The sequence below is a fragment of the Protobothrops mucrosquamatus genome, unplaced genomic scaffold (genome assembly GCF_001527695.2).
Source record: "Protobothrops mucrosquamatus isolate PMUCROS unplaced genomic scaffold, P.Mucros_1.0 scaffold569, whole genome shotgun sequence".
In the NCBI taxonomy this organism is placed as follows: Eukaryota; Metazoa; Chordata; class Lepidosauria; order Squamata; family Viperidae; genus Protobothrops; species Protobothrops mucrosquamatus.
Window position 1 is genome coordinate 378305 of NW_015386871.1, and position 9797 is coordinate 388101.

At 38.2% G+C, this 9797-nt stretch overlaps 1 protein-coding gene across 1 annotated transcript in view; it reads right to left on the minus strand.

Annotated features, from left to right (window-relative positions):
* The window catches only part of PICK1 (protein interacting with PRKCA 1), a 15023-nt gene extending 7051 nt beyond the window's left edge, over positions 1–7972 (minus strand). The window contains exons 1-6 of the mRNA XM_015817260.1: positions 7850–7972; positions 5188–5274; positions 3225–3336; positions 1993–2121; positions 1819–1885; positions 1608–1697 (exon numbers count right to left, since the gene is read on the minus strand). Coding sequence (XP_015672746.1) covers positions 1608–1697; positions 1819–1885; positions 1993–2121; positions 3225–3336; positions 5188–5228 — 439 coding nt within the window. The 5' untranslated portion in view covers positions 5229–5274; positions 7850–7972. The remainder of the gene's footprint in view (positions 1–1607; positions 1698–1818; positions 1886–1992; positions 2122–3224; positions 3337–5187; positions 5275–7849) is intronic.
* Between the last annotated feature and the right edge of the window lie 1825 nt (positions 7973–9797).

Genomic DNA, 9797 nt, shown 5'->3' on the forward strand with positions numbered 1-9797 from the left:
GCAGCTCCTGCCCTCTGGAATGACCTACCCCCCGACCTACGTACAGTTGCGGACCTGCGCCTTTTTCGCCGAGCCCTGAAGGCCCATCTATTCCGTGCGGCCGGCCTGGTGTAGTTTGATTATGTTTTAGTGGGGGTTTTGTATGGGGTGTTTTTAGAACAGGCCTGTTATTTAATTTGATTTTAGCACAGAAACTATTTATTTATTATTGTGGTTTTTAGTATCGCCTGTTCACCGCCCTGAGTCCCGTAAGGGAGATAGGGCGGTATATAAATTTAATAAATAAAATAAATAAATAAAATAAATTATTTCACTGATGCAGCCTAAAAACGTTCCATGTTTTTTGCATCATCATCATCATACTGCTGACTCATACTAACTTTGCAATCAACTATTATGCCGAGATCTTTTACCAAGCCAGATGCCCTTGTGTATTTGATATCTTATTCCTAAGCGAAAGATATCCTTTTGCATTTATTGCCTTTAAACTTCATTGTTATTTTTCAGCCCATTTTTCTAGAGAACCAGCTTCATTTTGTTTTGTTTGCTCAGATATTATCACACCCAGTTTCCACAATCTGGTAAGTATCCTCTTCACCTCTTCAAGTTCTTTATAATAACATTAAAGAATAGATTTAGGATCATTATCATCCACTTCATAACTTCTTTTCAATGTTGTAAGCACTGATGAGCACTCTGTGAGTATGATTTATTAAAATTGTCTTCTGACATAAAGTGAGATATGGCTAGTCCAAAACAACTTATTCTTGTCAAATCCATGCTGACTTCTGCAAATTACCACACTTTGAAAGTAGTTTTGAATCAACATCTTTATCATACATTCTAGAATATTCCAGGCAATAATACAAAATTGTAATTCTCTGGAATCCCTCACCCTCTCATTTTTAAGAAAAGGAAGATTTGCTTTCTTTCACCAAATTGACTCTTCATTTCTTCTCCATGATTTCTCAAAGATAATACATAAAGTTTTAATGAGACTATCATCTAATTTCTACATTGCTGTAGAATGCTATTCACTTGATGCTACAGATTTAATCTCAAAATAAACAGGCATTTTTGGGCCATCTCAATATCCAAATTCTTTCTCATGGCCCTTTCTATGGATTAAATGACATCATGGGAATAGTGCAAAGTTTAAGCCCAGGCTGCCCACAGATGTCATTTCTCCTGGCACAGCCATGCTTTTATGCGCTTGTCAGACATTTGGAGAGAGTAAAAAGCTTGACAAAGGGAACAGAATTTCATTCTAAGACCACAGATAAGCTTGGCAGATCAGTATACATTCCCAGAGTCACTATATAAGGAATGGCTACTGCCTTGCCTTACAACTGGAGGGCTAGGATTGAGATATAGTAGCTCACCTGAGGATCACCCTAAAGTGGTGAGGTTTGAAGCGGGCATCTCTGGTGTTTAACAAGTATATTACATTGGCTCTCAACCCCACAGTTACGAGTCAGGTATCAACATCACCAACTGGACGAGATTCAATTTCAGGAAAAGGCACACTTGGTGAGAATGTTTAATCTGTGATGGCACTTGGCTCAACCAGCACCAATGGTCACACTGCTTCCTGCATTATTACTTACCATTGCAGAGGATAGCTCGGCTCAGTCCTAAGGCATCTGCTGTCCCTGAGCTCATGTTCTCTACCAGGCGGTGCTTCACTTTCTTTAGCACTGCATTCCAGGAAAGAGACGTTACAATCCATAAGCAGCATTTTCCAACATGTAGCATAATCCCTGCATTTCACAAAAACAGGCTCAAACTTTTTTTTTAAAGAGAGTCAGTTTTTCCTACCAATGTCTAAACTTTTCCCCTGCTTTGGATCAGCCTGGAGCTTGTTGTAATGAATTGTCACCTCTCCCTAGAAGATCAGAACCAAATATTATGGGTTTGTAAGAGAAAGGCACAATTATGTGCGTGAGCAAAAAATCCACAATTTACATTCCAGCAAGCCTTAAAGTATCTCACCTTCACCACCTGTATCATTTTGGCTACTTCTACTTTGGTTTTTCCTTTGACTGATTTCCCATTCACGCCTGTGATTTCATCACCAGCTGCCAATGTTCCATCGAAAGCTGCAGGAGTATTGTCAAATACCTGAGGAGGAATACATAGTGATGATGGGAGAGCCATGGTGGTGCAGTGGTTAGAATGCAGTATTGCAGGCTAATTCTGCCCACTGCCAGGAGTTCGATTCTGACCGGCTCAAGGTTGACTCAGCCTTCCATCCTTCTGAAGTTGGTAAAACGAGGACCCAAATTGTTGGGGGGTAATATGCTGACTCTGTAAACTGCTTAGAGAGGGCTGTAAAGCACTGTGAAGCGGTATACAAGTCTAAGTGCTACTGCTATGATGAAAGAAGCCAAAGAGAAAGAGCTAAAGTTTCCATGCATAATTGCTAATTTTCTTGCCACATTTGTTACTTATAAAAAGTCTTAATTTTCAGAAATATCATGACAGGACTTTCATAAACACTTGTTGCTTATCTATACTATGTGGTGCTGAAGCCATCCAAAAGTTGTGTTACTTGGTTGAAATATGCCATGCTACTGGAGGTTTATTTGATATCCATTCTTCTATAATAAAAGCTGTTAGCTGACCTGAAGTGTTTTTTAGTTCAGAGATTTCAAACCAGTTCATTTTTTTCACTTTCCATAGTTCACTCACCATTTGGGCAGATTCCCGTATCACACTTCATTAGACACTGAAAGAAATCTTACTGCCACTTGAGGAGGTTCATAGACTAACCTTTTGAAATTAGAGTATATTCAAAACTATGACTGAATTCTCCCTGAACTCCTCTTGTTTAACATCTGTGACAGGATTTCTTTTAAATTTTGAGCTCACATATAAGAACCAATGAATTTGAAGTATCTTTCTATTCCAGGCCATGAACTTATTTTTATGAAAGAGAAATTAGCTATACCAGATCAGAAAATACATCAATTTAGTTGTTTATTTTACTGACATATAGACTGATAGTCCATTAAAAAAATAAATTATTTATTATCCTATAAGCTTCATGCACTGTGGTCCACCTCTCTTTGTTGCTGTTACTACTGTTGTTCCTATTGCTACAGGCTACAAGGCTGGATCCTCAGAAATGTTCCCACAATCAAAACTCTGCTCCCAAGATGTTGCACGCATTTTTTATTATTTTCTTTCTTTCTAAGAATATATTCCTCTTCCCTAACACTAACCTGGACGATATAGAGGCAGGGACAATATTGGGCTCCTCCACCTATACTAATCCCAATCAGATTCTGAGAGTCTTTCTTCAAGGTCACTGTTCCAGGTACTGTAGGAATTCCCCTAAAACAGAGATAAAAACAAAAACACCTGCCAACTGCTCCTTTCACCACAACAGAGATATAGATAAAAGGAATCAAAATTGTGTTAGATATTTATTTCCTAAATATCGAGTTTCAGACTAAAAATATAAATGCAACAATAAAATACAATCTGAGAATGAGATGGGTGGCCTCTAAATTTGATAAATAAATATATAAAATGTGAACAAAATTTTTGTTTATCTTGATTCGACCATGTAAATTATTTGCAGAAGCATAGCAAGAACCAAAATGTCTTGCATGATTAAACCGTGGTCACTTGATGATAGTTTTTAGCCTCAGATTACCAGCCTTAACTTCCAGTCAGCACTTCTTAGATTTTAAATTAGTTTCATAGCGACATAAAGCCAGGTGTAAATTTACAAAGTTCATTCCATTATTTTCCAACACAAATCACTATTGCACTGATTTTACTTCTAGGACTTACTCTTTATTGAAAATAAAAACTGATTATTTTTCTTGCAGGCATTAAAATTTGACACTTTCAGACATGTATCACAAGCTTCTCCTGTAATTTTGACAGTATATATCTATTGTAATTTATTTTCTCATTCAGTTCTCTCCAAATCTGTAATAATAATAATAATAATAATAATAATAGTAAAGTTGGAAGGGACCTTGGCGGTCATCTAGTCCAACACCCTGCTCAGGCAGGAAACCCTATACCATTTCAGACAAATGGCTGTCCAGTCTCTTCTTAAAAACTTCCAGTGTTGGAGCATTCACCGCTTCTGGAGGCAGGTTGTTCCACTGGTTAATTGTTCTAACTCAGGAAGTTTCTTCTTAGTTCTAGGTTGCTTCTCTCCTTGATTAGTTTCCATCCGTTGCTTCTTGTCCTGCCTTCAGGCGCTTTGGAAAATAGCTTGACTCTCTCTTCTTTGTGGCAGCCCCTGAGATATTGGAACACTGCTATCATGTCCCTCCTCGTCCTTCTCTTAGTTAAACTAGACATACCCAATTCCAGCAACTGTTCCTTATATGTTTTAGCCTCCAGTCCCCTAATCATCTTTGTTGCTCTTCTCTGGACTCTTTCTAGAGTCTCAACATCTTCTTTACATTGTGGTGACCAAAACTGGATGCAGTATTCTGAGTGTGGCCTTACCAAGGCATTGTAAAGTGGTATTAATACTTCACGTGATCTTGATTCTACCCCTCTGTTAATGCAGCCCAACACTGTGTTGGCTTTTTTGGCAGCTGCAGCACACTGCTGGCTCATATTTAAGTGATTGTCCACTAGGACTCCGAGATCCCTCTCACAGTTACTACTATTGAGCAAGGTACCCCCTATACTATACCTGTACATTTGGTTTTTCTTGCCTAAATGTAGAACCTTACTTTTTTCACCATTGTTAGATTCTGAATTCACAATCTATGTAATAAGACTGCCAGGAGAATATAAATCCAATCAAGTAAAAGCTGAAAAAGAGCAATCACCTAATAACAAGAGACATTAATGTAAACTATATCCATAAGTGCCCAGTTTACATGTTTTTTCCAGTCATTTAACCAAGGAAATACTGAAGATTTTGACTTAACTTCTATAGAATGCTCTTTCCCAATCCAAACTGGAGCAAAAGGTCTGTAAATGAATAAAGCTCCAGAACTAAGGCATTTTGATTTGGCTCTAAATCTACTAGGCTTTGAGTGTGTTTTGCTATTTTTTAAATTCTTATTACAACTTTTTTTCTCAGTCAAGTAATTATTGTTGTGTGCTTTCCAAACAGTTCTAATTCAAGTTTCACATTTCCCCCAAATCAAATACAAAGATACACATTATTAGCAGGAAACAGGGAAAAAGAAAAAAAAATCTTACAGCTTGTCTTCCTCAATGTCATACTCCAGGTCCGCAAACATTGTTCTAAACTACTAATGACTTTGTGAAGAATCTGATTTTTCCAGACTACCTAAAAGAGGGAAAAAAGGTCATCAATGGAGAGTACTAATCTCATCTTTTCATATGCCTACTAAAATCTTTGTCTTTGCTTTTCTAACTTCTATCTGCTGAACAGTAAGAAAAACTGTCTGCCTTCTCTCAGGTTATTATCATTAAACAATCTATGAAGCTATTCATAATATAAGAAGCATATCACAAAACAATGTAAAGGCCTCATTCTTAACTTTGAAACATTTACAGCTAAAAGACTATAAATTATAACAAATGCTAAATTATAACCTTTATTTCTCAAGTCCAGTCTTCAAGTAATGATTCTGCTTGACTAATATCTGACATCATTAAACAAATCACTGTGGTCATTAAGCAAATCTACAGTCATTAAGCGAATGCTATAGTGGCAAAGATGAACCCATTCTTCCCAAATGAGTGTTTTTGCCATAAACCAGGGAAAAAGTTGCAAATCATGGTCACACGATTGCAGGTGTTGCAACCAGCTGTAAAGTGAGTCTGTTGTCAAGCTCCCAAAATGTGGTCACATGACTGTGCTGGGCAGTTGTGGCACGACACTATAATTGCTAGTGCTTTATGAGCAATTTAATAGGACATTTAATAATGGTTCATTTATGGGCAATTTAATAGGACATTTAATAATGGTTCAAACTTATGGCAGTCTCAGAAAAAGTGACCTGTCCTCAAAGTTATAATCAACTACCTTTGTGGTCACATGATTGCAATTTGGGCACTTCACAGCCAGCTCATATTTCACAAGCGGTTGCAGGATTCTATTATCACAATGATCTCAATTTGTGACCTTCCAGCAGTTTCCAACAAGTAACATTAACTGGGGGGGGAAGACAGACTACATGATTTTCTTAACCACCATGGTAAAAATGATAATAAAATTTGATCCAATCATGTGATGACTCATTTAATGACATCGCTTAGCAGCCAAAATTTCAATCCTAATTGGGGTTGTAAGTATATCAAATATTTTTCATGGATAAAGCATCAGACTATTTATTTATTTATTTATTTATTTATTTATTTATTTATTCGATTTATATCCCGCCCTTCTCCTTCCCGGACTCAGGGCGGCTAACAGCCTTATAAAACAGATACTACAATAAATACCTAATTTAAAACCAAATTAAAAAGAAATATTAGCTATGGCCTATATAATTAAAATTTCTCTTAAAAACCCACTAAAAATTCCCTAGGCCAATCCCGCTTGTTGGAAGAGCCATGTCTTTAGACTAAAAATACCAACATTATTTTATCAGGTTCACTAGTCTATCTAACTCTGTATTGTCTGGCCTGGCTGGCAGTAATTCCCAATCTCAAGCAGTCCTAATTTCCCAGTCCTGTTTCTTGACTTTTCAACTGGAAACTACTTCAAGTAGAGCTGTCAAAGCTTAAACCTGTCTTTTAACTACCAGTATTTGTGCTAGCTACTGAACAAATGACTCATTTTAAGATAAACATTTGTAATGAGAGAAATCTGCTGCACAAGTTCAAATTGGTTAACTGTTGATCTTTGACAACTCTTATCTCTTCTCTTCCTATTTTGCCATTTCTTGGAAACATCATTGTGTCCTGTATTTTGGAAAATCTGTGTAATAGGTTTTTTAAGAATGAGCTTAAAAATCTTGATATCAATTGCTTTCAATATCCACTTGATAGGTAAATACAAACTGGTGCTAAAGCATCTTTCTGAGGGTGCAAACAGCCACCTATTTTTAGAAGATGATGATACTGGTATAATATGTGACATAGTGGTTAAGGTGCTGGATTAGAGCTGAAGAGATTCTGGTTCATCCTCAGCCACAAATACAGTATCCATTGAGTAACTTTGGGCCAGTTGCTCTATGTCAGCCTTACCTACTTCAAGGAGTTTTGCGAAGAAGAATTGGAAGAGGCAGAGCTATGTATCCCACCCTGATCTTCTGGATGAAAGAAGATGTAAATCTAATAAATAATTGTTAGTTGTGAGGACCGAAAAAAATTGAATTTAGCCACCAGGCTGCAAAATTGACTTGAAAAATCACCTGCAGACAGACATGTCCATAGAACACGTTGTTGCAAGGCACAGATGGGTTAATACAAAAATTTCTCTCTCTCCCTTTCAGCAAAGCAACAATGAACTATGCAAACAAGCGGGGCACATTTTTCCCATTTGAAATCTTAGCCACAGGAGTCGCTTGACCCTGAAGAGGGATTCTGGACCAGAAACACTACCCTTTTCAGGGGCAGAACTAGGGAGAGGCGGGACTCCAACCTTCCTCGTCCATGAATGTCAAGATGTAGTGACGAAGCCAATAGGGAACCCCTCCTCCCCCAAATCATCTCTTCCTTCTTGGCCCCTTCCCAGAGGAATCCCAAAGGTGCTTTTTCACGAGGCAACTGGACTTCAAGAAAGTCCAGCTGCCTCGTGGAAAAAGCACCTTTGGGATCATTATGACCTGGATAACTGAGAATTTCCATAGATATTCCCAGAGGAAGCACAACGCTCCCACCAGGGAAATGGAGCCATTCAACCACTGCCTCGCCGGAAGCCCCTGTCTCGAGCTCCGCGCCCACCTACCCGTTTTGTCTTCCCGTAAAAGCAGCGGGACCCGGCGGGGGGGGGAGTCTCCCACGTCACTGTCAAACCTGCCCGGAGGACTCCGCCCCCAACCTGCATAGATCCAGGAGGCTTTGAGTTAAGGAAGGTATAGGAAACACAGGGGAGGGGGGAGGAAACCCCACCTTAATAACATCTCGCGATACTAAGCTTGGACGGTGCGATCTAGCGTTAGAAGTGAGCCGCCTCAGTACTGTAGTAAGATGCTCTCTTGACGTCACAAAGGCGGGGCGGGGGAACGGAGGGAAGACGTCTGCTTTCACTAGTTCAGGTGAGCAGGTGGAAAGCGGAGCGCAACGTTTTCAGGAAAACGGCGGAAAGACGTGGAAGATTTGATTGTAGCAAACGTTTTCACGGGTTTTCAAATTGGCAAGTGGCTTAAACACAGCATTGCCCTCTTGGTCCCATTCTTTCCTGCAAAAGAAAGATGGGAGTTATTTTAGAAATAGGAATCGAGCTGGGAATTCTGGGACTTCAGAGTTCACATGTTTTAAAGTTGCCAAGTTTAAGGAACACTAATACGTTTTAAGACACCAGGATGGGAAAAAAAAACCATACAGATGAAATATACTAGCATTGGGAAGCTAATTAACATCTGTGATTATTTATTTAGCGTATGGCAGATCATACACAGACTAGCAATATATTCTAGATTAGTAGAACCCAATAAAATATAAATGTTAAATGTTAAAAAGCTCCTAGACATTGATATCTGTCATGAGATAAAAGGCAAATATTTTCTGTGTTTTAAGTTCAACAGTTAGGGCAGCCGAAAGCAAAGACCTCCTTTATCTCTTCTTACTTGCATTTCCTTGCTTGGTTTAACACCCTAGCTAGGAAACTCAGAAGTTTGTTCATTAGGTTTTGTTCTAATAGAAGCAGAAACATGGTGACACTATGAGTTTAGGCTTTTTTTAATAAGTACTTCATGGCTACTAGCAAATGACAAGATTTAATTATATAGCACTGCTGGAATTTATGTACTGACGATATAATTAAGCAAGTATACAGACAAGTGTGAGGTGTAGCTTGACAGAGAAAATATTGCATATATTTTTACTTCTGCAAAAGAATTCAAGTCTTAAAAGGAGGATTTGATTTAGGGAATCTTATTGCATCATGCACCATTTTCCCCCAGCTGCTGTTAAAATGTCTGAAAAACCAAGGGTCTTCTGACCTGACTTTTGACATGAAGAAGAGAGCTGTTCTTTTATTTAAAAATGTGTCTGTGTGGGACATGACTTTGTTAACAATTGCTTCTCTTTCCCTTGCTGCTTTAGGTTTTAAGTGCACAGTTAAGTGATATGAATGGGTGTACTGATCAAAGCATCTGACAGTGAAGCCACCCATGTTGAATGGCAGCATGTCATGCGTAGGAAGGAGTCTGATGTTCATATATGTGAGACACGTAATAGATTCTTCCAACTAATTGAATTATGGTGAAGGACCCATTATAAGCAACAGTACTGTGAGAGAATAATCACCATATGTTATAACTATATCTGTTTTGTATGCAGAGTTCCAAATTCAAACTTTGATATCTTCTAGCTAAAAAAAAGAAAGAATCAGTGGCTGGTGTTGGAAAAGATCCCACCTGAAATCCAGGTGATGCCTTGGAGCTCCTGCAAATCAGAGTAGACAAGACTAGACTAAATGGATTAACCATTTCATCTGGAATAAAGTGTGATTACTTAACTAGACTGGCTAGTTGGACATATTTTCTACAGGAAACGTTTTACCTGAATAGAAATCACTAGATTAGTAACTCTGCATGCAGATGACCAAAAGAAATTGCTAAATCACATATCATTGAAATCTAGTCCTTTATATGTCGAAATAAAGTATTTTCCCATCCAAGAATTATTGTTTCTTCTATTGCTAGAGCACACAAAAAATTCCATCTTTGTTG